This window comes from Leptonychotes weddellii, chromosome 11, assembly GCF_054177405.1.
Source record: "Leptonychotes weddellii isolate Sample4059 chromosome 11, ASM5417740v2, whole genome shotgun sequence".
In the NCBI taxonomy this organism is placed as follows: Eukaryota; Metazoa; Chordata; class Mammalia; order Carnivora; family Phocidae; genus Leptonychotes; species Leptonychotes weddellii.
The window spans coordinates 39,208,434-39,236,359 of record NC_138379.1 but is presented as its reverse complement, the minus strand read 5'-3'; the positions used below and the strand labels follow the sequence as shown (position 1 = coordinate 39,236,359).

Here is a 27,926-nt window from a genome sequence, read left to right as displayed (position 1 = left end):
TAGGGGGCTTTTCATCTCCATGGTTACAGGCTTTTCCTTTGTTTTCCTCCCTTCCCCTACCCTGCAGGTGTCTAGTCACATTCAGGTTCTTGCCAGAAGGAAATCTCGTGATTTTCATTCCAAGCTAAAGGTATGCGCTTTCCTGCTTTTTGGCTTGTGGTTGCTATGCATCTCACTTCCTGTTTTCCATGGTGACTGGTGAATGCCTGGTGCTGGGATTCTCGTAACCTAGTTTCCTCGCATGTGAGAGCTGTTTACATTTCTTTGTGTCTAATCTCTCTTTCTGTACTAGCCTCACATTAAGCTCAGAGTGTGTGTGTGTGTGTGTGTGTGTGTGTGTCCCTAATAACAATGCAAATGCAGCAGAGAGCTGGTCTTGATAACTTTTCAGCACAGAAACATGATTTTTTTTTTAACCTTCAAATGTCCACCAAACAGCCCCGGGCTAGGAGAGGGGAAAAAAAGTCCAGAGACACAAAGTTAGTGTAGAAGTAGTAAATAAATAAAATAAGAATCACTTCCAGAGTAGTTATCATGAAATTACTTTTTTTTTTTAATCATGAAATTACTTTAAAAGAATATTTAGAAGTTGTTTTACGCTTTTTATGTATTTTAAAGAATGCTTATGAAAAACACGTCTTTTTCACTTAATTTTTCGAAAAATGTGTTCTGTAAACACAGAGTATTTTCTGCCAGATTTCTTCCACATTGCTCAATATTGTTTTTTAAGTGTACAGCTCTGTTATTAAAAAAAGAAATTTGAGGTGAGGCCTTAAAAAAAGATCATAGAGATGGGAAAGCTCTTAAATCCATGTTTGTAATTCCGTTTATACGTGAGTTTACTTTAATTGTTCTTTACAGGTGTCTCATTTTCCATTCTTTGAAAATATATTTCACAGCAAAAATGGAGGCACTGACAGGTTTTAAATGCAAGTTCTCCTTATTTTCTCCCCTTCCAAAATTTGCAGTAAAACATACATGACTTTTTTTTTTTCCCCATAATGCCCGATTTTAGAAATGCAGAGGGATTATAGTTTGCCCAGAAGAGCTTTGCTTTATAATAAAAATGAGTTTGGAGCCCATATTGTTGCCTTTCCCACCTGCCTTTTTTGTTGTTGTTCTGTTCCAATTTTTTCCATACATTCATTAAATTTGTTTTTGTACTAAACCTAAAGAACAAAGTGTGATTTCACAGCACTGAATGGTGAACACTGGGATCCTACCCAAAGTCCTCCAACTTTTTTTTTTTTTTTTTACGCAAACAAGGCTGGCTGTGGAACAGGACTAGTGACCAGGAAGGAGCATTTGGTGGCCCTCTGCAGTGGGCAGCATGCTGGCTCGCTCGCACGTGTGGCTGATGGTGGCTGGCTTTTAGCTGCACGGGCTGAGCAGTTGGAAGACTAAGATAACTTCATAGATCCTGCTTTTTAACCAAAGGTGCCGTCCTCTCTATGCGGATGTAACTACCCCAGTGTTTGCTCAAGTTCTGACTTTGTTTCTGGTTTCTCTGCGCTAACGAATTAATGATGTACAAAAGAAGTTTACAGACATCAGTTGTGTGTTTCCATCTGCGATGTTATGAATTGCTCTTATTTCTGTACCATCCATGTGGTTCCTACCGACTCACCGGGGCACACAGCCCTGGACCAGAAGCCCTGTGCATGGTGAATAAAGCTCTCCTGTCCAGAAGGGATTCCCCATGGGATGCAGGAAGTGCTCTTTTTCTCATTTGGGAATTTTGAAGAGTCTTCCTCGTTGGAAACAATTTACCATTACTTTATACATACGTGTACACACAAACACACGGTTGTATTTATGTTTGTTCTTACAAAATAAGAAAAGGTGACATCCCCCCTCCTTTCAGCCATGGCCCACTCGCCTTGGGAGCCGACCTAAGGAGGTGGAAACAGAGGCAATAGGGTAGCAACCGGCTCAGCCCCAAGAACCACCTCCATCTTCTTGCAGTTACTTGCCTTCCTCCCTGCCACATTATTCCTGGAAGAAGGGAGGCCTTTGTTTCTTCCCATCAGCTAATACCAATTGAGCGCTCCGGGCATGGTGTTCATCATGGTGGGCATTTAACCAGTCAACCCCCTATTCACAGAGCTGGCCGTGGAGATGGGAATGGGAACTATAGGGCACTGTGGGATAAGTGTTAGTGGAAAGAGCCAAGAGCAAACGTGGAGGGAATCCCAGGGATGCACTGCCTGGTGATGGGGATGCAGAGACAGGAGTTAGTGTGCTGCAGGGCCTCTTGGAGGTTCTTTCCATTGAGCTCACTGCCAAATAAGTTCCATTATTCAGAGTTTGGGGAATAACAGTGAGGAAACCAGAGCTCCAGGAGTTTAACGGATATGCCCAGAGCCCCCAAGCCTAGTACACGTCACTGTCAGGATTTGAACTCAGATCTTTCTGAATCTTAAACCACTGCTCTCTCAGGCGGGGTTGCATCCAGTGGAGGTGGGAGAAGGTTTTCAAGCAGAAGGCCTCGAGCCGGCACACCCCGTGTCACCCCTCACGTCCCTTGGAGCTGGGCGTGCAGCTCTTGCTAATGACCCTTTCCTCAGCTCCCACATTTTAGAAGCAAGGTGAATTTTTAACACCGAGCCCTTGGTCCGCGTGTGGGCTTCATGTGTGACTGACCCTGTGGTGATCATCTGTAACTTGGGGCCGTGAGGTCCTAGCCACAGAGCTGCTGTGTCACCACTCAGAGGACATTAGGACGGTCCAGGAGCGCGAGACTGGCTGTCGCCTACGTGCAGAGATATTGCCGCCTTCGCCTCCCACGGGCACTTGACGTTAGCGATGCCTTCCTTAACCTTCCTAACCAGCCATCACCGGGAAGTGGTCTCGTAGGAGAGGTCGATCTTGCCTGTTTGTCCGTGCTCTCCCGTTCAGCTCTGGAGTGTAACAACCGCACATTTGTGGGAGGCAGGGATGAGCCTCCCGGCTGAGTTCGTTGTGGGGTCAGGCTGACAGCCACGTCGTCTTGGCCTCCCACACGAACTGACGCGATAAAGCCGCTACAGAAGGTTGAAGTCATCCCAGCAGACAAGAAGGATAGCTTCTGGGTGGGCGGTAGGGGGTGGCAGGAAGTATCCAGACTTAACAGAGATGTTGTGTGCCCTGCCTGAGAAGATGTAACAAGGCCTCCTGGAAGGGAGGTGGCTGTCCACTGGCCACTTCAGGACCTGTGCCTGCCGGCCGGCCTTAGCCCACTGCTGGGCACTTCTCCATATGTTTACAAGACAAAGGCCTGTAGCCCTCCTTTGAAGAATGAAGCCAAGCTTCATCCTTCTGTCCTCCCTCAGAGTTGGAAAAAGTAGTTTGCTCACCTGGGGCCGCTGCTGGGTGTGGCTTCCCTGTGAGCCCTGTTGCCTATAACCCTCCCTCCTTTCCGGGGAAGGGTGTGCTAGAATTCTTGAGGCTGGTCGCTTTCCAGCCTTTTTTAAGTCACAAACTCATTTTTCAGATTGAAATCTTAGTCGAAACATTTAATATATAAATGAGTAAACGCTGTTCTTTTTTTTTTTTTTAAGATTTATTTATTTGATAGAGCAGGAGCGGGAGGGGGAGAGGGAGAGAGAAATCTGAAGCCAATTCCCAGCTGAACGCGGAGCCTGGCACAGGGCTCGATCTCACCACCCTGAGATCAGGACCTGAGCCAAAACCAAGAGTCAGGCATCTAACCCACTGCGCCACCCAGACACCCCTAAATGAGTAAACACTGTTTTAATTGAAGCTCGTGCTCTTTTATCCTTAGCAATGGTCTCTTTGGCTGTTCCACTGAATAAGGTTTGAAAACCCCTCTGCTTTAGGCCAAGGGAGAAGGAGGTAACTTCCTCTCAGCTGTCCCTGCAGCCTTTTCAGGACAGTGCACGCTCTGCATCGTGCTCCGCCATATTCCTCCGAAGCAGAGTCACGAAGAGAGTGGTCATTCTCATGTCACAGTTGAGGAATCATCCTAGCTACGAAAGTCAAGCTCTTGAAAATCTGTTAAAATAAGTTCCAAAGTCAGCTTTATGCTTCTGCTGATTGCAGAAGTGGTTCTCAGAGTGCCTGTTTGTGAGCCAGATCACCCTAAAAATGTGTGGGCTTTAATTTTAACTTTTTTTTAAAGATTTTATTTGTTTGAGAGAGAGAGAGAGAGCACACAGAGGGAGAGGGAGAAGCAGACTCCTCACTGAGCAGGGAGCCCAATGTGGGGCTCGATCCCAGGACCCTGAGATCATGACCTGAGCCGAAGGCAGACGTTTAACCAGCTGCGCCACCCAGGCGCCCCTAATTTTAACCTTTGTAACAAAATTTGTTTTGGGGGAAGTTTAAGATTTCCACAAAGATTTGAACTTTATAAAGCACAGAAATGATTAATTCAGTCCAGCAGACTTTTCATTGAGAATCCAGTGTGTCTAGACCCTTGAATAGATGTTGGGCATAGAGAGTCAAATAAGCAGAGTCTCTGTTCTTGAGGACCACTAAACTTTTCTGTTGTTTTTGGCCACATTTGGGGAAATACTAGATTTCCAGTAGATTGTCCCACAGTTAGGGGAGTCTGCAGTGGAACAGAGTGGTGAAAAGAGTGGGTGGTTTTGAGTGTGGGAGAATTAAGGAAAGCCTCATTGGAGGGGGTGTCATTAGAACTGGGCATTGAGGAAGGCAGACAGTTCCCCCTCAGATATGGGGGTGTTTGGGGAATCACAAAGAACACCATTACTTGGAGGCACGGGATGGGAATGAGCCTGAGGGAGCCCAACAGGAAGGTCCCAGATCATCTGTGGGAGAGTGAGGGTCACCTCTGGGCCATGGGGAACCTGTGGGGAGCACTCACATGTAAGCTTTGGAAAGCTCTCTCCCACTGTTTTCAGAGGGATGGCCAGGAGGGAGGCAGAGCTGGAGGCAGGGGGCCTAATTCAGGGGCTGCTGTAGTCTGAGAGAGAGAGAGGTGAGGGCTTGGACCAGGCAGCCACACCCCCCTGGGGCCCATCTCTGTGGTTCACATCAGCGCTCCCCGCGTCTGCGGCTGGTTCCCGCTCCAGGCCACTCTGACTGCTGTGAACTCTTCCTTCCTCAATGTTTTTAAAGAGTAGATTATGTTTAAAGCTCCAGTCCTTACGAAGTTGAAAAGTGTACACCAAAACCTTTCAGTAGCACCACTGAACTAGGTTTTTGAAGGTTGGGTTCTCTTAAAGTAATGGCAGTTCACTGAGGGTGTGCATCAAAATTAACTATGAATTTGGGTTGCTAAATTTTAAATATAATTAAGTTAGAAAGTGCAGAGAATTACTATAAAATATTTATATTCGTATCAACCAGAAATGATCATTTTCATTAGGACGTATTTCCTTTAATTTTTTTTCAGTGGAATGCATCAAATGGCAAAACATTATTCTTACTTCTTCTAATTTCCTCTCCCCAACCTCCTTGCCCAGCCAATCTCAATCTCCCTCTTTTCCCCACCCCCACCAACAGTATCTTTCCTTGCCATTTATTTCCCTAAGAAAATAAATCTGGTGAAGACTATTTTCTCCTTTTGCCCTTGTCTTAAAATGAATCTAGGTTTTTATCCATCATTTACTCTGAATTTGTGCTAAAGCCATTGCCGCCAACATGAGCCTCTTTAACATACAGCAGCCTAAGCCAAGGTAGATTTGACCAACAATTTGGGATGACCTTGGACACAGACTGTAACCGTAAGGGAGGGATGCCAGGGGCAAGCAGATGGAGGGAACGGTTGAAGTGGCCGGGGAGTGATGTAAGGAGATGATGAAGAACCAGGAGCAGAGAAACTGGGACAGTAGCGAGAAGGGGCGAGGGGGGTAGGCAGAGTGCAGCTGAGATTCAGACACCTCCTAAGATGGATAAGGAAGTACAAGGCATTGGTGGCCAGTGTGCCAGAAATTTGGACATTAAACACACTTTCAGTTTTTTGTTTTAATCTTCTTGACTAAAGTGCCTTAAGGGACAAATCAGAGTGCTAACTGCTCATCTAAAATAGAGCTTAGCTTTGAGGAATCTTTCTCAACGATGGGCATGCCATGTTGTCCCTGCCCAGACAAAATCCTTGTGGCCCACTGCTCTCCAGGCACGAGGTTGGTCTTAGGTGGCTTCATAACGAGGCCCGGTTCTAGTTCTAAGGTAGAAGATAACAGCCTTGTAGGTACATAGCGTTCCCGTGACCTCTGGGTCTGTGGAATGTGCATTTGGCAATCCCAGATGCAGACTTTTTTCCCTTGGACCCCGCATCACTAGCTGCATCTGCAGTGATGTCCCCCATAGCAGGTTCGTCCCCCCTCATTCCCCTGCCGCCTCTGGCCGAGCGTTGAGGAGCAGCGTCCTATCTGAGAGGGCAGTGTGTGGTAGGTCTGAACACTGGGCTGCCACTCTAGAAATTGTTCCCTCCTTTGAATTATTTCACTCACCATTAATTGACCAAGAGGCCATGAACTTTTTTTTTTTTTTTTTAAGCTCCAGGGATTTATTATCCCAGCCCGTAGAACGAATGCAGAAGTGTTGTCCACGCAGGAAGCAGTCTTTGTGCGCTACTCAGAGTTCCTACTTAGACTTTCCTGCTCTGAGTCTCTCTGTGTGTTTGCTTGCCCCACGAGGTTGTCCCGCCCCTGCCCAGTGGCCTCCTTCCCTCACGCCAGCAGAAGGGCATCCTGCAGACCGCCGCCACACTCTGGACCTTCATCATCATCTTGAGAAGATGGACCAGGCCACTTGTGGCGTGGGGGTGTGTTTTGGGGAGTGCACAGGTCCAGACGGTACCCCGAGGACAGGAGGTCTGCATTCTGCCCTAACCTCAGCAGGGGGACATCTTGGGCAGTAGATGGGTTCGTGTCAGGCTCTGGAAGAAAAGTCCGTACTTGCTGCCATTGTGTCACACCAGTAGAGCAGAGAAAGGCCTGAGACTGTCCGATTGTGTCCAGTCGTTGGGGACCAATTTACGAGCTACATGTGCTCCCTGGGGCCGTTTTCTTCATTCTCGCCCTGCTGGCCTTTTGTGATTTGATTTCTGAGCAAGCCATTCTTTCCAATCTGCCATTCCTCCCAATAAGCAGAGAGCTTAAAGTTCAAATTGTTGATTTAATTCTCCCGGAGAGTTCAGGAACTTCGCTGGGGCATTGCTGCCGTCTACACTGCTACTCCCTGGTTGTATCACCACTGATTCCAGCCAGGAGTGGGCCCGTCCACAGGGGAGACATGCTTCACTTCATCCACTGGGGCTCCCCGCGGCCCCCTGAGCCCCTCTGCTCCTTCAGCATTGGCTGTCCATGGTAGCCAAGCCCAGGAAGCCCGAGCCGACCGCTTCCTTGGTCTCACCGCCAACCCCGAGCCACTTGGCCTGGCCGTGCGACTCGGGAAATGATACGCTGCCTCTCCTGGCATCTCCCGATCCTCACCGGGTTCTTCGGCATTCGCAGCATGCGCCCTGTCTCCCCAGCGATATATTCACTGCCTCGTTTTTAGTTTAACTGAGTTAGAGCTAAGATGGGAGACCGGTAATGTCTCGTGCTTGGGTGTGATGGAGTTAGAACCACTCGTCAGCAGTGTGGTGACGCAGAGCTCACAGTGTGAACTAGAGGACTGAATGCGTGTACCTTTCTGTGTGAACCGAGCCAGGTCTGGGTTTGCTTTTTAAGGGCAACAGAAACAGCCTCGTTCTCTACTTGTATCCTTTTCTAGAGACATCCCATTGTTAATGGGCCTCCAGTGTTGACAGTGCCCTAGAGGAACATGGTGCTGAAAGGTTATGGAATTGGTACCAGGGCTCCTAAGCCTTTCTGGTCACCTGGGCCCCATTAGACTCCCACGTTCACTGAATGGCAAGGCTGCGGGCATGATGTGGGGTGCTTAGTGCAATTCCCAAAGCCGTCCTGAAAGTGGGTGTTCTTGTCCTCAGCTTAGAAATGAGGAGGCAGAGGCTTAGAATGGCCAGGTGACTCACCCAAGGTCACAAGACTGAATTTGCTCCCAGGGCTAGCTGGCACCAAAACCCAAACTCTCTGCCTGATGATGTCCTGCTGCCTCCCCAAAGAATGCCTGTCAGGGATGAGGGCTCATTTCCCTGACTGAAGATGCTTCCGCATTGTCTCCCTCACTGGAGCCCCCTCTTCATGCATATTTGAATTAAACAGCAGATGCGTGGTGGGAGCTGATAGTCTGGAGCCAAACTTGAGCCTGCTGCCGGCATGGGTTCCTCTGACTTTTCAGGGGAGATTGACTTCTTGCCTCTTGTTGTCGCCTCCCAGGGGAAAGGGGGCCGTGGTCAGAAGGGTGCCTTCCCCCCCCCACCCTCCCCCATCCCCCGGCACTCAGACCTAGCTGTCGCTGGCCTGAATGCCAGGCTTCCTGGTAGAGTCATCAGGCACACCTACAAATCACCTGGCTCCTCATCTACAATCTTTTATGATGCTAAGCCCCACATTGGAATTAAAGGAAACACTATTGACAATTATAAAATACTAAATATAGCTTAGTACATTTAAAAATGAACAATGGTAAAAGCCTTGAAAATTTTTTCTTTGATGTGAATGGAGTCTTTGGCATTTGGAAATACAATAAGATGAATTAATTGCTACTCATTACATGGGAAGTCAGGAGAAGTATGAATGTGCCTTTCCTCCTTGGCAATAGCTGTTGTCCAGCCGAAATAGCCCCCTTTTGTATTTACTCCTGCTTTCTCTAATAATAAGCAAATTAGAGATCATGGCTAGAAAAATTCAAGTGCCCTCCATCTTTTCTCCCAAACCATCATAGAGTTTTGTGATGTTTATCTGCTCAGGGGCTAGCGCTAATAATTGCAGAGGTCATGTGAATCCACATAGTGCAAGATGAGAAACAACATCTGCAAGATGACTTTTTTGGAAGAGTATTCTGTGTTTTGTCTTTTTCTGAAAAAGTGATTTTGCAAGCAAATTGCTATCTTTCCTCTCTTGTATTATATTTTTGTATTGCTAGGGAAAGTATATTTGGGGAAACACATTTAAAGGCTATCCAGAGTTTTTGAATCCATAGTCTTTTTTTCAACGTTACGTATTTTTCCTGATGTATTGGTGGACTTCCCCATAAATAAAGTAGACTGGAGTCTTTACGTGTTAAATTGATGGCTCCTGAGCAAGCTTTTTGGAGTATGTTGATGTAGTTTGCTGTTCATTAACATTCCAGATGTAACAGCTATAATATGGTACACGCAAGCTCATGAACCTTTTAATATTCTCTTTAAAATTTGTTGATGGTTAGTGCCGGAAGATGATGAGATAGTTGATTCCTCGGGATAATCAAAGGCCGAGGAGGCAGAGGGAGGTGGGAATAAGACTCCCGTCCAGTCTGGAGGCTGATTTCATAAAATGTCCTGGAGTTTGAGACCCACACTGCTCCAGCCATGTGCATTTCTGATATGGCTGCCTTCCTGTCACGTATATTCCGTGTAAACACTTCCCAAACATGGTGCACATTTAAACGGTAACGAGGAGGAGTCTGCGGAGCCCAGAGGCGTAGCAGCCGCCGTGCTCTGCTTCATGAAATATGAAAGCCTGTTTACTAAGTGACAATAACCATTTGAAAGGTTTCGGGCTGAGGAGTTTATGCGTGACACAGCCTGCTGGACCCCGTGTGGCTGAGGTGGGGAGGCCATTGACAGCATGGCGTGCCAGAAATTGGACAGGGAAGAAAGGCAAGTGGGCGCTGAGACCTGCGTCCCTAGGTACAGTGCTTTATCAGCTTCGTCCTCAGGTCAGACGGGCCATTTGTTCTTAGCAACCCCCCATGTTTCCTGCCCCATAAATATTTTTCCACATTTCAGGTCATGGGCTTGAGTTAGAGTTCTGTTGTAAAAGGGAGATTTGCCTTTTCTTTCCCCACTCGCCAAACATTCAGCTTTTTGTGGCCTCTTTCTTTGTCATCTTAGGGATGGAGGGACTTCAGATCAGTATTGAGGACTCCGTGTGAAGTTGTCCAGGCTTTTTGCTAGGACACAGCGTTCTTGTTCATGCATGCTTGTGTAGAGACATACACACACTGAGAGTATTTCCCGTAATCTAAGACATCATAGGCGGTAACTCAGTATTGACTTCATAACAGTTTTTCAAGATAAGACAGTGTGCTCAACCTTTGTAAATCTCATCCGCATTTCAGAAGTGTTGGTGTGAAAACCTCTTAGAATAAAATTATTCTGGTGTACAAATGCAGCCTAGATTTTTAAATTTACCTTAGCATCAGTTATTTGGGTAGATTAACAACTACTTCCCTTCCCCCTTGATTCTGGGGTGAGCAGCAAGAATGGAGTGCAATGTCTCAAAGACCAGCATCTCAGACCAGAGAGACACAGAGAAGCAATCTCCTCGGGTCTGACACTTAGAGTTATAATTTCTTCAAAGCCAGGCATATATCTCTGGGCTGAAAATGACAATTTAGAGGCCCTTCCGTTGAAGTCTCTCAGCTTGGCATCCTTCCGTTCTCCCATTTCAGATTAAGTGGGTCTACAGCGAGGCTCTGGGTTCCGATCTCGAGATATCACCGGCAGGCCTTACTTGCAGCGTTGCTTTAGATTTTAAACAAAAAATTTTAATCTTTTTAATTTTCAAATATGTATTTTAGATAAAGGGGGAGATGTTATTAAATGAGAAGGTAGAGTGTCTCCACTTCAAAAGGTAGGAAATCATGGGTATAGACGTTTTAGTCCATTTGCATAAAATTGCCTATTCTCAGATAGCTAGGTCAAGTGCAGAAAGAACCTCTACTTGAGATAAAATTTCCTCTCCACACTTGGCTTTCTCTCTGTTAGGATAGACAGCCAAGAGCTGCCCAAATTTTAACATCTTGCTGTCTTTTCACCAGTTCTTTCGGGCTATGTTTATTAAGATGTATTTGCTTATAAATGGAATGCACACTCGTAGCAGCAGATACTTTCAGAGCCAGAGGGCTTTAGGGCATCAAATGCAACCCTTTATTTCATAGATGAAGAAAGTTAGAGGGTTAAATGACTAACCCAAGGTAATGAAGCCCATTAACATCAGGCCTAGGCAGGTGTGGAGCTGCATCTCCAGACTCCCCTTTACGGGGATGGAGCATGTTGGGGAGACAGGAGTGACTAATTTGCTCTCCTGGTTTTGAGTATCTGTTTCATTCAGGTACCTCCTGGGTCATAAGAGTCCGACCTGACTTTATTTAGCAAAAGGAAATGGCCCTGTCCCGAAGCTGGGTGACCTAAAGAGCAAAGCTGGTGACTTTTCTCCTTTCCTCGTTGATTGATTTCCTTGTTTGAAAAGAAAAAAAAAAAGTATCAAACTTTCGTGAGCATCTTCAAGAACTTTTCCATCAGCCTAGCATAGGGGAGCATCTCCAGCACCTCTGAGAGAATAAAAGCAGGCTTTGGAGATGTGGGGGACTCCTTTCCATTCGGACCCCGACTTTGGATTCTTGAGTCCCTCCCCCTGAGGGTGCACAGACACTGTGTCTGGGGGAGCCGGGTCACCCCCGCCATCAGTGTTTCATGAACATGGAGGCCCCTGATGGACTTCTGGAATAGAGCCAAGCCCACAGCTCTTTTCCTAGTTATTCCTCAATTTGCATCAGCCAGACCAGCAAGAAGACTGGGCTGTCACTGTCCCAGCTCCCCGAGCCTGGGCCCTGGCAAAGTGGTAAGGCTTGTTCCTTGTGGTGGACGGCGCCTGTGGTTATACCTGTAATGTTACTTTCGCTCAGAAGTCATCTGAGGGCATTTATAACCTCTCATTAGGGGTTAGGTGGCTTGGAGGCTGGAGTACAAGGTGCTGGATCCAAAAAGAACCCCTCGGTGAGTTTGTATTGATGTCAAGGCACTCCTGACAGAGAAGGGTGTCGTGGGACTGGAGCTGGGTTTTCTGTTCATTAGCCTGGGTCCCCCTCTGCGGGGATGATGAGGCAGGTGGCAGGTGCAACCACAAGACCAGCGAGGAGTAGATTGACTGGCGCTGAGATCTGTGTGTGTCAGGTTCTGTTTGGCTTTAGGGCATTTGCACACCTAGTCAGTTTATTCCACTGACATCAAGATTTGTCTTTTTTGGGCATCTCAGTATCTGAAATGATTCAGCTCGTTTAAAAAAAAAAAAAAAGCAAAAGCAAAAACTTCAACAGAGGAAGCTAGCTTTAGGTAGAGCATTCAGATGAGCAAATGGGGGCTCAGCTCAAGGAATGCCGTCTGACCCGAGGCAGCAAAGCCCCACACTAGCGCCTGGAGCCATTCTGTTGGGGACGAGGGATCCTGCAGGCTTCCTGGGACTTCACCCTGTTCTTAAGCCGCAGCATGTGCCCTTCAAGACGATCCCAATGACCACGGACAACCCCCAAAAGCTGTTACATGAGGCCCATTACTTTGTCAGTTGAGAGCCAGAGAAATGGATAAAATGTACAGTTCTATGCAAGTGTTAGGCTCTTTTCCAAGAGGTAATGTAAGCTTTTTGAAAATTCACATGGTGTTCCTGGCAGTTATGGGACCAAGTGGTGTTTCTACCTTGGGAGCACCTAACTTGATCTTTTTTAGAAGCCCCTAGTAGTTATTTTGTAGGCTTGGATTTTTTTTTTTTTTTTCCAACTTCTCCCTTCGGCCCAGCCTCTGGTACCTCAGGATGCTTATGAGTCACCTTTGGGTAAATCCGCACACATTGAAGCCAACTCCCAGCTGTGTCTTAGCCTGAACTTTCCCTTGACCTTCACGCACTGACTCTGAGTGGTAGCTGTGGCGGCCACTCTCTTTGCTTTGGTGCCACCATTTTGTTCCTGTTCCGATGGAGTCTGGCCTGGTAGAGATTGTATAGACCTTCCGTGAGCAGCCAGGCACCTTGACATGTTTACCACGCATGAATCTCTGCCTGCACCATCAGGATCTGTCACACACCTGGGGGCTGACCGTTTCTCCATCTACACCGGGGAAGCCACAGAACCAGCTCGAAGGGGCTGGGAGTAGTTTTTGAAATGGGTGGACTGGTTGGTAATTGCCTTTCTAGATGGTTATCTGGGTCATACATTCCTGTTAAAATGTGAAAAAGACCCAGAGTCCTATGCATTCTATGTACCCCACATTGTGTGTTTGTGTAAATATGTGTATTTTTTAAGTGAAGAAGAAAAATACCTCTCCCTTTGTCCGCAATTCTTTTAACAAACTGTTTATTGTTGTATCCAGGTAACAAGCATGGTAAGTATTTTCACCACATTGAGTATTCTGTATTTTAGCTGTGCTTGGCAGACTTTTTGGCTAGCTTTGTGTTACCAGCCTTGGCTTTTCTAGAAAAGACCCATTTAGGAAAGGGAGAAACCACTTGCCGAGTAGCGTCCCCTGTGTCCTTGGCTATAGAGAGAACCCGTGTAGCCTTAGACCTCCATGGTGGGGGTACCTGAGAAAGCATGCGCCCCCGCCAGCATGCTGCTTGGCCCCGTCATGGCCCCCCACCTGCCCTGCTGCTTCTGAGCCTCCCCACCAGGTGTCTGCCAGGGCTCCCAGGCCTCGCATGCCTCCAGCAGCTCCTGGGACTGTGGCCCCGTGACAGCGCCCACAGATGGGGCCTGCCCACACCCTGTGGACGGTCCTACCCCAGATCCACCACCCCCTTCTCCTCTCTCCCTCTTCCCATCTGTATGCTTCAGTGCAGGGCCTTTTGGTTTTTTTCCCCCTTTCCTTGAGTGTGTTAAGTAATTGGAGAAACCTCCCTTTGGAAGCTGGAAAAATAAATACATTGTCCACTCTTCTCAGAGGCTTCCCATTCTTTTGAAAAATGGATTAAAACATTTTTTAAAAAAAAATCTTGCCACTGGTAGTCTCCCTAAAGGTTCAGAGTTACGGTAGGTTGAGTGTGTTTTAGCCTTTTGGCTGTGTTTATTTATCCGTGCATGTTTGCTTCTCCGGCCTCTTCTGTGGCTCTGTATTTAGTCCATGTGCTCGTGGCTGTGCCTGTTGAAGCTGCCTGGTAGCTGTGTGTTACGTATTAAGTCTGTGTGTCACTGTCACCTTCAAGGATCAGACGGCCAAGGATAAGGCCCTGCAGCACATGGCTGCCATGTCGTCGGCACAGATCGTCTCGGCCACCGCCATTCACAACAAGCTGGGGCTGCCTGGGATTCCACGCCCCGCCTTCCCGGGGGCGCCGGGGGTAAGTCACAAGCCCATCCGGTAGGGGTGGCCCCTACAGGTGAGGGGCCGGCGTGAAGCCATCCACCTGGTGCTTGTTCTTGGGCCTGGTGTGAGGGCGGGGAGGACCACCTGTGGTCAGCTGATGATGCCAGGTGCACAGTGGTGAGAGGGAGGGGGCGGGGAGAGAAAGCTAGAGGCTGGGATCCTGGGCCCCAGCAGACATGGAATTAGGTATCACTTTGCTGGTGCCCTTCTGGGTTGTGATCTGCTTCTTCTGCTTTTTTTTTTTTTTTTTTTTTTCTGGCCCTTGCTCTCTTTTCCTGTGCCTCAAGGTCCCTTTAAGGGAACTAACCCTTAAAGGAGCAAAGTATTCTATTACCGTTTTCAAGTTTGCGTCTACCAAGGGCTGAGAAGTTAATGTTATAATCTCATTCATCTTCACAATAATCTTAAATGCCTCTCATTGTTATTGCCGTCTTGCAGATGATGAGGTTAGTGAGTAACAAAGCGAGTTAGGTAATGTGATCATGGCTAGTGCCATCAGGACTCAAACCCAGGGCCTTGTGACTCACTCTGCAACCCCTTCTACACAGGCTGCCTGTCCCCAGGGGGTGCCAGGCACCAGAAGCCTCAGGGAGGCGCACAGCAAAGGGGGTGTCTGCATTGCTTCTCGGAGCTCTTGGCCTCTGGTTCAGAGCTTTGTCCTCTCCTGGCCGGGCCCGTGGTGCTGTGAGCTGAGGAGGCAGAATGTCACACAGGGAGCATTTGTGAATGGAGGGAGGAAGAGGAGGATGGGTAGGTGGGTGCATGGATAAAGCAGCCGGATGAAATATTTGTGAGCCCCCTGTCATGTGCCCAGATCTCGGGTAGGTGTCAGGAGAACACGGAAGAGCTGCTGTCTGGTCCCTGCCCTCAGGGCGACTATCTGGAGGAGGAGCTCCGGGGAGTCTGGGCTGCTAAGCCAAGGATGCAGGTTGCTCTCTGGTGCACATTGGTAACCACATCCGCATCTAGAGAGGGTCACTCAGCAGCGGACGGACGATCTGAGCCCACTGTCTTTAGCAGGGGTTGCAATGTGTAGATGTCCTGAACAGTGCTTTTGTGTGAACTCATAACCCTGATGCCTCTTGCCTTTTGCCTTCCAGTTCTGGCCAGGAATGATACAAACAGGGCAGCCAGGATCCTCGCAAGAGTAAGTCTGGGGAGGGGCTAGCCGTCACAACAAGGGTCTGGTCACAGCACCGCCTGGGTGGCGTTTGCCCAGGACCAGACTGCCTGGGGGCTTGTGGGAGAAAAGAGATTGAATCTGAGATCCCCAAAGTCATCTCCCATCGTCCACTGAGGCCAGTAGCAGGAGAGAGACTCGAGTTGGTCTAGGAGAGGCATAAACGGCTCACTGCTGCCTTAAGTGTTAGTGCTCATCCAGCTGGGAACAGGGAGAAGGGCCCCAGGCCTTCGTGGCTTTGGAGGGCTTCCTGAGAAGCCCCTGTCTGAGAGAGGACAGTGGAGGCGCTCCTAGAGCCCGGCGCATCCTGGCTTTCCTGGGGGGTGAGGGCAGCTAATCGACAGTCCTGCTGGTGCTTTGAGGGCAAAGGGAAGCTGAGGATCATCTGGAGATAAAAGCAGAAAGGAAGTCCTGCCCACCTGTTCTCAAAAGAACTGAAGCTGTTCGGCCAAGAGAAGGAGAGCCCGAAGCATGTCCCAAACCTTGCCTGGGAACGGTGACCCCTGACCTCGGTCACCACAGGGACGAGAAGAGAGGTTTGATGAGATGTCACAGCATACGGGAATCAGGCTGATGTCTCTCCAGCTCGTCCCGCTGAAGTGGTGTGAGGCCCGATGGTTTGGTCCCCAGCACCTGCTGGCCCCTCTCAAGCAGAGAGGGTAACTGTCTCTGTCTTGGCAGAGCTCTGCCTGGGCTGTGTCAGCACCTGCAGGCAGGGAACCTTATGGGGGTGGGGCGGGGTGCAGGTTGGGCCCCTAGCCCTGGGAGGCCAAGGCCAAACCTGGGGAGTAGCCACTGCTATAGTCTTGACTTCTGACTCTCCACCCCTCCCTCCCCAGCGTCAAGCCCTTCGTGCAACAGGCCTACCCCATCCAGCCAGCAGTCACAGCCCCCATTCCAGGTGAGTCTCCAAGGGAGTCCCCCTCGGAGGACCATCCTGCGCAGCTGGTGGCTGGGCCCGTCGCTTTGCTCCACAGCGGCCTGTCCCTTGTACTTGCAGTGCCTTGAGTGCCCCCTCCTCGTCCCTACTCTCCTTAAGCCTGGAACTCAGAAGGGTCACAGATGTGTTCAGTGCCCCTAGCCAGCTCCCAGGAGTTCTTCAGATGGGTTTTTAAAGGAAAGGGAAGCCAGCCGCGCCCAGCTGGCTCAGTCCATAGAGCATGCCACTCTTGTTCTTGGGGTCGTGAGTTCGAGTCCCACATTGGGCATAGAATTTACTTAAAAAGGGGAGGAAAAAGGATTTGGATATGTTAATTATATCTCAATTAAAAAAAAAAAAACTGAAAAAAAGGAAAGGGAAGCCTGATCACTTTCACCAAGGACCCTGGTCACCCATGGAAGGGGAAGTAGCTGTGGTTCCTTCCTCATCATAAACAGGCTGAATTGGACAGTTCAGATCTTGAGGGCAGATAGGGGATTAGCCAGCCTTTATTATATAAGTAGGTTTCAGTTCCTCGTACCCTCTCTTTAACGAAGAGCTTCCAGGGAAGCCTCGACTAGCAACCCGGAATCTGGCCAGCCCACCTGCGCTGCCCCCCCACACGTGTGCACGTGGGGTCACTCCGTTGAACTGCTATCTGTTATTGAGTCCCCCGAAAGGACATGCATTCACATGTTGTGCTCTGTTCCAGTGTCACGGAGCATTCTGAGTAATTCTGTAGTGCTGGTGACCACAGTCTTAAGGAAGGAGATGGGCAAACACAAGAGGTTTCTCAGGGGATCCTTGCAGAATTCACTTCAGGCTCTTCAGCCACTCTGGCCTTGGACCCCAGCCGGCCCCTTGTCCGGGATGGGGTGTGCCCCGGCCCTTAACCTGGGCCAAAGTTGACATTGTGAGGAGCCTCCTAGTGTTGTGCCTCTGGGTCCTTGGCCAGAATCCACCCACCGCTTGACTTCATTCTGCCCCTGGACTCTGGTGGAGGGGGGCAGCCGTTTTGCAGGGCCCGGCCCCAGCACTGGCCTCAGGCCCGAGGGGAGGCACGGGGCCTGCTTTAAAGGTGATGATTGGTCTTTCAGGGTTCGAGCCTGCATCAGCCCCAGCCCCCTCAGTCCCTGCCTGGCAGGGCCGCTCCATTGGCACAACCAAACTTCGCCTGGTGGAATTCTCAGCCTTCCTTGAACAGCAGCGAGACCCAGACTCGGTGAGTGTGCTGCGAGGTGTGCTGTGAATCCCATTCCTGTTCACCTTCACACTCCTCTGCCTTCCTTCTCCTTTCCCCCTCCCTCGTGCCTGCCAAACAACCTGAGTCAGAAGAGCCAGACTTTCACTTAAGTAAAAAAAGGTATTTCTATTGACAAGCAGATAGAATTGTAGAGCCGAATATTTATGAGTGCTCTGGACCTCAAACTCCAGGGAATGCTGGAGCTTGAAGGGAAGGACTTTAACAGGGCTCTTGTGTTTAGGAAAATGTAACAGCAGGTGACAGTTCTTGAACCCTGATATGTGGCTGGCACCGTGGAAAGCTATTTATATATATATGGTCACGCTTTACACCCACAGAAACCCCATAAGGGTCGGTACCGTCGGACAGATGAGGAAACAGAGAGGTTAAGGAATTTCTCTGAAGCCACACAGTTAATATCTGATAGATTGGAGATTCAAATTCATGTCTTTAAAACTCAAGCCTAAGCATTCAGCTGTTGCTCCGTGCTGCCTTTGCAAGTCTGTCTTTGCTCAAGATAGCAAGCAGTTCTCTTCTTACGGAGAAGTAACAAGCTGGTATTTTAGCAGCTCGATACAGAAAGCGATACTTTATGACATGAGCACCAGTCACGTTGGCATCTGGACTCTGTCGTTTTTCTTCTTTGCCGTCTTCCCTGCCCCGTCTAGTTCCCATCACGCCATTGTTTCCCAGCCCAGCCCATCACTTCCCATACCTCTGTGAGCCCCCCTTCTCTCCCACCCAATAATCCCCAGACCCTTTCTTCACTCCCACTCCTTGGCTGTGCGTCTGTGCATTGCATCTGTGTGTGGGTGAGCCCTAGGCAAAAATGCAGGAATCAGGACTTTGTCTTCGGGATCCTCAGCAACTCCTTTCCACGTGCTCTCTCTCACCCCACCGCCCTGATCTCCAGGGCTCCCGACGCACAGAGGTCCCACGCTCTCTGTGTGTTCACTGCTTTGCTGTCGTTCTGTCATCAGGAGAGAGTGTCATGGATGAGTTCACCATGTGTTGTAAATACCGACATACTGAACAGTCGGAGGCGACCTCTCTGAGGTCTTTGTACTGTAGCTCAGTGGAAAGCCTCTGACTCGGGAGACGCCACAAGCCATCACCAGAGTGGAGACTCAGTGGACCCCTGACATTTCTGTTTATGAATTGTGAACTCTGGGAGTTGGTAGAAAAATAGAGCCTGTTCCAGAATTAGGAGGAAAAAGTGAAGAAAGAGATGGAAAATAGGTCATTAGGCCCATTGAGGCAGCTTATTGGGACGAGGAGGGGAAAGGCCAGCTGGATCGCTCTTCTCGTGTGGCCGAGTGGTTTTATAAGAAGGATGATGGTGATGGCATAAAATGCTTCTCTGTGAGAGGCACTGAGATATAAACAAAAAAGATTACCCTCCTGATTCTTTGTTTCTTGTTCTTTCTGGAAAGCATAGGGGGTTCTTTGGCCGAAGACTGGGTTTCAGCCCAGCGATGCTTTTCGCTTTGCCTAACTCGTGTTGGTAGGACACCTCGTTGCTTACAGAGTACGCTGTAGTTGATATTTCATTCTGTTTTTGTAGTGCTCCATGAGTAGATTCTGTTTCCCCCATTTTACAGATGAAGAAACTGAGGCCCAGACACATTAAACAATTTAGAATGTTTAGCGAATAAGCAGAGGGATCAGGAGCCCAGATCTATTTCATTATACTCTTTTCACTACTATAAACCACCCCCAGTTTTGAAGTTCTCTCTCTCTAGTCTACGTATCTCCTGTGTGAGCCAATCTCTCTCTTTGCTTTTGACCGTTTTTTAAAGAACAGAGCTCTTCCCTGTTTCCCTGGTTAAAAGACGATAGAATATTTTATCACAAAAGTTTTTTTTTTTTAATTAAAAAAGCCTATGGCAGCCCCCTCATGTGACTGTCCTCTCCATTTATGGACCTATTAGGGCCAGGAATGCCCAGTTCCTCTTTCTGCTGTTAGTGTTTATTGGGCTTCACATTGAGAACCACTGGATTCATTCAGTCCAGTCTGTAAACGCTTAGGAGCACCTGCACGTGCGTGTAAGGTGCTGTCGCAGGAAGGAGCCCAGCGTGGCACAGACAGGCACCGTGTCTGCCCGTGTGGGGTGTAACATGTAGCCGGAAGACACACACGAGGTCACTGTGAAGTGTGGTGACTTCTATGAAGGAAGAGCACTGAGCGCTGTGAGTGATTAACGGGACAGGGCAGGCTCTCTTGAGGAAGTCACCCTCACCCTGGAAGGTAGGGGAAGAATAAGGGAGAAGAACATTCCAGAGGTGATGACTCTGAGTGTAGAAAGCAGTAAGAAGGTTGGGGAATAGTTTCGTAAAGGCAGGGCCCCCCGCCCCCTTGGAACAAGTCCAGAGATACATCATGTTTCATCCATGTTTAGATTACACGTGATAATCGGACTGGTTCAACTGGATTTGGCCTTTTACTGATGAATGGAAAGGTTTGGCTCTAAAGATTGGACTTGAGCACATGACTTCAGAGGCCCTGAAGTAAATGCAAGGCCTGCTGTGAGTCAACACCCTTGGGCCTCTTGAGAACATAATTATACTTTATGGGGGGCATGAGTTGGGGACTGAAAAAAATTGGAATTCATTCAACAAATACTTTTTAAACACTTCCTACATGCCAGCCACTGTTCCAGGTGTTAGGGAACTAATCCTCCTTCTCCTGGAGCCTGTGTTGCAGAGGAGAAGAGGCGAGAAGTGCGCACGCGCACCCATTACATAAGGTGATGTAAGTCCTTCTGTGGAGTAACGGCCCTTCTTCACTGTTTGAAAATTACTTGCTCTTTAGATTAAAAATGTGTAATTTCAGAAAGTAATAGTATCTTCTAATATATATGTTAGTGTTTCTGGCTTGTGTCATGATTTTAAAATTTTTTATTTATTTATTTTTTAAGAGTTTATTTATTTATTTGACGGAGAGAGACACAGAGAGACAGGGAACACAAGCAGGGGGAGTGGGAGAGGGAGGAGCAGGCTCCCCGCTGAGCAGAGAGCCCGACGCAGGGCTTGATCCCAGGACCTCGGGATCATGACCTGAGCCGAAGGCAGATGCTTAACAACTGAGCCACCCAGGCGCCCTTGTGTCATGATTTTAAAATTAGGTCTATCAGACTGTGCCAACCAAAGCTCTATCACTGTTGTGACATCAAGTTGTTACATTGTAACATGCGTGTCACTTTTGATGTGGCTTCTCACATTCCTATGTCATAAACACTTAATTTGCAGCACGAATACACTTTTCACAAAACCGCTTATTTTGCAGTGCATTTGCACACAAATGAATTTAATGGATACAAATGAATACATGGGGGATTGTGAATAATAGCATATGAATTTATGTCGGTAGAAATGTGAGGGTTTGAAGGATGGTTCTCCTGGAAGAAGGAAGTGAGGGGACCTTGGGAGAAAAAGGTGATTAATTGAAATGGGATTCATTGAAATTAATAATTCACAAAATTATTTAAAGCACTGTGACAGTGTCTCAAGCACCAGCTTCTCAAATCGCACAATGTGTGCTTTATTTTGCAAACACGGGGTGCTGATACAATGAGTGTGTAATGGCACTTCAGGACCGAGGTCACACGGAAAAACTTGGAGCTTATGGATGGGTTCTTTGGTTCTCAGACTTTCTGTGGCTTCTCAGACTTTAATTTTACTCTATTTTTTTCCAACGACAGGAGAACTTAAAGCCATCTAAAGTAAATTCAACTGCTACCTTTTAACAAAGCTGGATATACAGTATTTAAAATACAACATCAGACCTTAAGCTTGTTAATTTTATAAGGAAGCCAGCAAAGGGACAACTAGTTAAAGGTCCCCAAACCATTTCAACTTTGTGTTTGTTTTCTCCAAATCTTTGTCTCCATACAGTCACAGACACACATTTCCCCCTACCTGCTTCCAAAGGCTTTGGCTCTTTGGAGTCAGCGAGCTTATTAGGTAATGGTGACAAACGCCAAACAAATAAATTAATGAGCTGGGTGCTGTGCTAGTTTTCATTAGTGATCTCTTTCATCTTTGTCACAGCCCCATGAGGTAGGTAATTCTATTCCTTTTTATGGAAGAGGCCTGGAGAAATGGCCTGTCTAAGCTAGTCCGCGGCCGGGGCTCGAACACACGTTTGTGCAGCAACAAGGGCAAGAGGAGGACCTGGTTTGCTTAGTCCCCAGGCTAGGGTGGCCTCCCTGGTACCAGCCGTTCTGGAAAATCACTCTTCAGTTTACGACGTACATGCGCATCGCCACCACTGAAGACTTCGTCGCGACTCGCCTGTCCCTGCTGGCGCTAACACCAGTCGACCTGCAGGACGGTTGCGGCGACCGCAACACCGTGCATCATTTTATTTAATCCCAGGACACAGCGTGCCCCGTGGTAGCCCGTCAGCTGTCATTGGAAACAGGATTGCGGCCCAGGTCTGTTGACTGCAACCCGAGATGATGACCAAAAGGCTGCAAGATCCCTTTGTATCTGAGATGCGGCCTGTGGCCCGCTGTAATCTGTAAGGCGCTAAGGAAGAGTCGTCTGGGGGATGAGCGCCCCCTGCTGGCTCTGCATCATGTACAAACCAGACGGCAGCGTTGCCCCCCAAATCGGGGGTTGTTTACATTGGTGGAAAACCAGCAAGTCAGTCCCTCTGTTACCTCTGGCTCCACTTGAAGCTAAGAGAAAAACAGCAGAGGGTGAGGAAAGGAAGGAAGAATCTAAACAACAGAGACTATTTTAGAAGTGGTTAGTAATGCTTGGGAATAACGCTTTTCTACATGATTTCAGTGTTACATATCAAAGGACTTGAAGTGTTGAGTGCAAGAACCTCCACCCAGGGTGGGCCATTTAAAAGCACCTTGCCTGAAATGTGGCCAAGTTAGGCAGCTGCTCCTTTAGGCCGATGAAAATATGGGCTCTGCGCGTGTGCATGGGGAGTGGTTTTCCTGATAAAGCCTAGCAGCCTTCCTCCACCCCTACCCGGGGGCATGGCAGGTGCCTCTGGCCACGTCCTGCTCCACAGCTAGCTCAGCCTCCCAGGCACAGCATGGCACATTTCATGCCCGTGGTGTGCTGGATTCCGGAGCGAGCAGCTCCGTAAGCAGGAGGCGAGTGTGTGCGTTCCCTTAGGTAGGAGTTCCTACAGCCAGGGAGGGGGAAACCGTGGGATGGAGAGGGAGGGACAAGGTGGTGATTCTGTTTAGATTTTGAAGCAGCAGGGTCTTGCAGAAAAAGGAGGTGTGTTCTGTGAGGGGTACAGGAACAAACCCAAACAGGGAAGGCACAGCTCAGCTCACTCTAGGAAATACCTTTATATATCATAGCAGTAGTGACAGCCACCAGCACTTCCTGAGCTGTGTTACAAGCACCGTATGCCAAGTATGTTGACGTGGATCCTGTGCTTCTCTCTAGTCTGTCAGTAAAGGAACAGAGGCTCAGAAACATGAGGGTACATTATCAAGATCCATCGCCAGGAAGTGGCCGTGCCAAGGTTTGGCTCCACTCTGTGTCCTTAACCATCTCCCTGTACTTTTGAAGAAATAAAGGAATTCTTCAAACAGAAAGACAGCCGCCTTCCAACGTACGAGCTCCCTAAGCACGGGCTGGCTGTCGCAGTGCCCTTCACCTTGGGTAGAGAGTTGGCCTGGGTTTTCCCTGAGCTCCTTTAACAACTTCTGCTGCTATGATTCTTCTCAGGGTTTGGGGCAAAGAGGGGAAAGAAGCAAAGAAGGTTTCCACCTGGACTTTAGAACACATCTCCCCTCGCCCTGTAATGGAACGAGAAGGCTGGTATCTGGATAGCTGTGTGAGATTTGGGGCAAACGCGCTCAGCCTGACCCCAGTCTGTGTGTGGGCACTAATGGTCTCATTGTATTGCTCTGACAATTACGTGAGTAGCGTCCCTGGACCACATCGAGGATGCCACAAACGTATTTGTGACCTGAACATCTTGTAGTAATGTAGCTGAAAATTGGGCCAGAGACATGGAAGGAACCAGGCTTGAGAGGATATGCTCACCAGGTGGTTTGGACCCTATTGAAATTCAGGTGGAAACCAGAAAAATTTTTTTTAATTAATTATGATTTGAATATGTAGTAAATTCACACAGTCCAAAATCGATAAGCATAAAAGAATGGAGAGAGACTTCCCTTCCTTCTAACCACTGTTACTAGATTCTTATGCATCTTTTTTTTTTTGAGAGAGAGAGAGCGCACCTGCGCACAAGCTGGCGGGGGAGGGGCAGAGGCAGAGGGAGAAGCAGACTCCCTGCCGAGCAGGGAGCCCGATGCGGGACTTCATCCCAGGACCCTGGGATCATGACCCGAGCCGAAGGTAGCTGCTTAATGGACTGAACCACCCAGGCACCCCTCTTATGAATCTTTCCAGAGGTTTTAATACATATAGAGCATAACGTGAATCTGTATTCTCCTACCTCACTCCCCTTTTGAAAGAGAAGCTGTGGTCTGATGTGTGTTTCAGGAAGCTGACAGCAGCTCAGAGAGTGGCTGGGGTAGGGAAGTGACTTTCTGGTCCAGGTGTTGGGTGGCAAGGACCAAACCAGGGCAGCGGCCTGACCATGCCCAAGGGGGACAGAAAATAGGGAATGTCAGGGGAGAGACATCATGTTGAGAAAACTAAAAGGCCTTGGGGCCTGGTTAGCTGTGGGAGGAAGAGTGTAGTGGAGATGACTATTTTTGGGACCGGGGACGGTGCTGTAATTTGAGGAGCCGTGGAACAGAGAAGGAAGCAGGATTGCAAAGAACCGCCTGTGTGATAATGCTCTTGCCTCTTGTTGTCGAAATAAACTTGATGAAATGGGTATTAGAAACAGAGGGGCTCAGAGAGTTTAAGTAACTGAGCCCAGGAATCAGCCCATCGATGGCAGGGCTGGATATTGGAAGTTTGTCTGAATCCAACGCCGGTGGTTTGAGGAGCTGGAGGGAAGGTGGCAGCGATGACCACCCTTTGGGGGAGGTCTTATGTACCAAGTGCTTTTTCGTGGATTCCCTCCCAGCGTGACATGGAGGGGACCAGGAGTGGAATGATCATCTGAGAAGAAGGATGCTTCTCCCAGCACCTCCCCTCTGGCGAAAGAAATGGCAGGCCTCTGAGGGAGAAGGCCCTGTAGTCCTGCAGACACGTCCTGCAGATCACCTTATTCTTCTCCATAAAGGCAGTTGGTCAATGTGGCCCCAAGAACGATTTAATTTTCCTATTTTTATAGCTCCTTTCCAAGGCGTAAAGTCACTGATCAACAAAATTTCCTTTGTTAGATCACAGAACCTGGTTTTGGTTTGGAAAATGTGACCAGTGCAGCTCTCAGGAAGTATAAAGTTGATGAGGCCTGTGGCAAAATGAAGGGCAGGTGGTTTGTGTGGGGACTAGATTGGAGAAATAAAGGAATACAGTCAGCAGCAGGGTGAAAACTCCACAAAGTGCCAGGAGAATCCTTGCCTGTGTTGGGACAGGGTGGAGAAGGATGGGGTTTCTCTGGAGAAGCTCCCAAGCCCTGCTGGGGCTGCTGAGGCAATGTATTCATGTATTCACGGCGCGATGGCTGTTTGGGCAGATCTGGTTTCGGGGCCTTCCAAAAAGAGGCCCCTTCTCCCACCACTGTTCCCGGCTTGTGGGTGGATCTCCTTATTAGTGCACCTGCGTACCAGCCTCTCTGCGGCACCCTGGGGCTCATACAGAACCATCGTGTTTGCTCTTCCGTTTGACCTTCACATGGACCCCTGGAGAAGAGCAGGCCAGGTGTCAGCCCTGTGTTCAGATGAGGAAGCCAAGACCCAGAAAGGTTAAGCCACTTGCCGCAGGCTACACAGCTCAGAAACAGCAAAAAGCCTGGCTTCTAACCCATGTGTCGGTAATGTACACTGCGCATGCTTAGAATGAATGGTCAGAAAGCACATTGGGCCTTCCCGGGTCTCAGAGGAAGGCTACAGCTGGTCTGGCGGTTGGCTTCCCCCAGGTTTTTCGTGTAGGACACAAGCAATGCAGTGTTTTTAGGTGATGGGGGGATGGCTCACTGTGGTGTGGTGTGGTTTTTCCTGCTCTGTCCCTCGCGGCGGCTGAGCCATCCTAGCTGCTCGTCCTCACCCAGCTGTACCCTCTCACAGTGGTGCCTGGTTTACTCCTGTGTCTGAGCAGCTCTGGGCACTCACCCTCTTTTTTCATTGCCATCGGGGGATGAGGCAATTGAAAGCATCTGGAAATCTGGGTTTTATGGACATTTCACAGAGGCCCAGCCATCTGCTTTCCTTGGCAGGTCGGCACCCCACGAGCCTGCCTTCCCAGTCGCTGTCCCTGCATGCGGCCCGTGGGCCCTTACAGCTGCCCCTCTGGGGGGAAAGACCCACTTCCTGAGAAATCAGTAGCCCCTCTGTGAAGATGGTGGTGGAAGTGGGAGGCAGGGGTGAGGTGGTGCCTCGTGATGTGAGATCTGGGCAGGAAGGACTGACTTGCTCCTTATTCTTTGCTTTCGGTGCTGTTTGTTCCTGAGAAGAGGACAGGGGAGGGGATGAAGCAGTGCCCAGGTGCCAGGTAGCCAGAACAGGGCCAGTGCCTCTGAGCAGTTAGCTGAGGAGAGGCCCTGCTGAAGTTTGAGCCCAGCCAAGCCCCACCCCACCGCCCACCCTGCTCCCCCCAAGCACTGAATGTGCAGGTTCCTCTCCTTGGCTTGGCCCCACAGCCACTCCCTGTCCCTGCAGGGCCCAGGGGTTATCACAGGCTGCCCAGGCTGCCCTGGGGTGTCTGGACAGAGCCCAGGCAGGAGAGGGACAGGAAGCAATTGTAGGTGATTTGTCCCTCCCTGTTCTGTTCCAACTTGTACATTAGCATCCCTTGACAGGAGTTATTTGTCTTGGTTTCTTTAAATTCCTAAGTGGATTATAGTTCTTCTCTTGGCATTATTTGACAGCAGTCATTTTTCAAGGTTTTACTGCGTTCTTCAAATACTTGGAATTTTTGCAACAAGTTTGGGAAAAGACCGCCCTCTTCATGTCAGACGGTATAGTGCAGCTCTGGGCGTGTCTCAGGAAGCAGCACAGATGCCAAGGACCCACAGATTTGTCGGCTTTCTCTGTCCTTTTTCACAGAAGTGAGCTGCCTCGCCAGACGTCTCTGGAATAGAATCTATTAGCCGTGCTTTCAAAAAAGAGGAAAGAAAGAAAAGAAAACCCCAGTGGTCGCTTTTGGGAGTTGTGTTGTTCCAGTTTGTCTCATGGGTGGTGATGGGCACCTTCAAGGATAGGCTGTGTGTGCTTCAGAGAATGGGCACTGACGTGTCTCAGGGAAATTCGGGGGCCAGATCACTCCAGGCTCTGGGTGCACATCACCCCCACCTCAGCCACCCTACGTTACAGTGGCTAATGGCAGTTTGGGAACTAGTAGGAATCACCCTATGTGTCTCAAATGCACCTCTCTTAATTTCTGCTTTAAATTTTGGTATTTCCATTTCGTTGCCATCAGAAGGACAGTCTTAATTTCACATTATCTCGTCTGAAATAGAGAAATACCATGATTACTGGGCAATAAAAGCAATAATAGTAACAAATTATGTGCAAGCAACAGCATTATGTATTTTCCACACATTATCTCACTTAATGCTTGTAACACTCCTTCGAGATAGGTACTAGGATGACCCCTGCATCACGGATGTGGAAGCTGCCCCCGGGGGCTGAACTTGCCCATTTTAGATGACCCCACCAGGAATTAGACCCGGACCCCAGCAGACTCCAGAGTCCCAGTGCTCCTCACCCCTCCCTGCAGCCTCCCCAAGCAGCAGAGAGGGGAGGAGAGACGGGAGCAGGAAAGAAAGTGACCTTAGAACACATTTGGGAGAGGAGGAAAAGTCCTTCATTAAACCCCCAGGGTAGCTAAATAAGCCATTGCAAGTAACTGTTTGAGTTTTTAGAATTACATTCACCTTTGTCCCCGTTTGCAACCACTGTGAAGAATAACTGGAGGGATTATAACGATGAAAAGAGAAAATGAGCATTTTCCCAAGTCAAAAGAGAAATCAGTGTATTAAGATTGTGTCAGGTGCCGCTGAGCTGCGGGACAGTCTTGATTCAGGTAGGATTTTGCTGGTGCAACCTTGGTGTTTTCGGTGAACCCTGCAGGCAGACAAGAGTCCCAGCTTCTGCTCAGTCATCCTGTGTATTCGAGCCATAGGAAGGCTCTGTGATCTGACCAAGTTCCTTTCGAGTCCAGGGAACTTGTGACCAACTAGAATAAACATCCTGAAGTACAACTCTTAATATTTTTGTTTCCCTTTATAGTTCTTTCTCTTCCTCAAAAAACTCCCATGATGTTCCAAGATAGTTTTCAGTTGGCTGTTTATTTAATTTAATAAAGTCATACATGGGCTTTGTATATAAGCCAAATTGAACCAGACTCACAGCCGGTAAAGAAAAGCAGCAGT

The 27,926-nt window shown here is 48.7% G+C and overlaps 1 protein-coding gene across 11 annotated transcripts in view; it reads left to right on the top strand.

The window, feature by feature from the left end:
* TEAD1 (TEA domain transcription factor 1) overlaps nt 1–27,926 on the top strand; it is a 261,044-nt gene that overhangs the window by 186,851 nt on the left and 46,267 nt on the right. For 6 of the 11 annotated variants that reach the window (XM_081798577.1, XM_081798579.1, XM_081798570.1 and 3 more), the window contains 6 exons: nt 68–130; nt 13,163–13,174; nt 13,992–14,126; nt 15,253–15,299; nt 16,172–16,233; nt 17,349–17,473. In XM_081798577.1, the coding sequence (XP_081654703.1) occupies nt 68–130; nt 13,163–13,174; nt 13,992–14,126; nt 15,253–15,299; nt 16,172–16,233; nt 17,349–17,473 (444 nt within the window). The remainder of the gene's footprint in view (nt 1–67; nt 131–13,162; nt 13,175–13,991; nt 14,127–15,252; nt 15,300–16,171; nt 16,234–17,348; nt 17,474–27,926) is intronic. The other 5 variants (XM_081798574.1, XM_081798569.1, XM_081798576.1 and 2 more) reach the window with 3 other exon arrangements.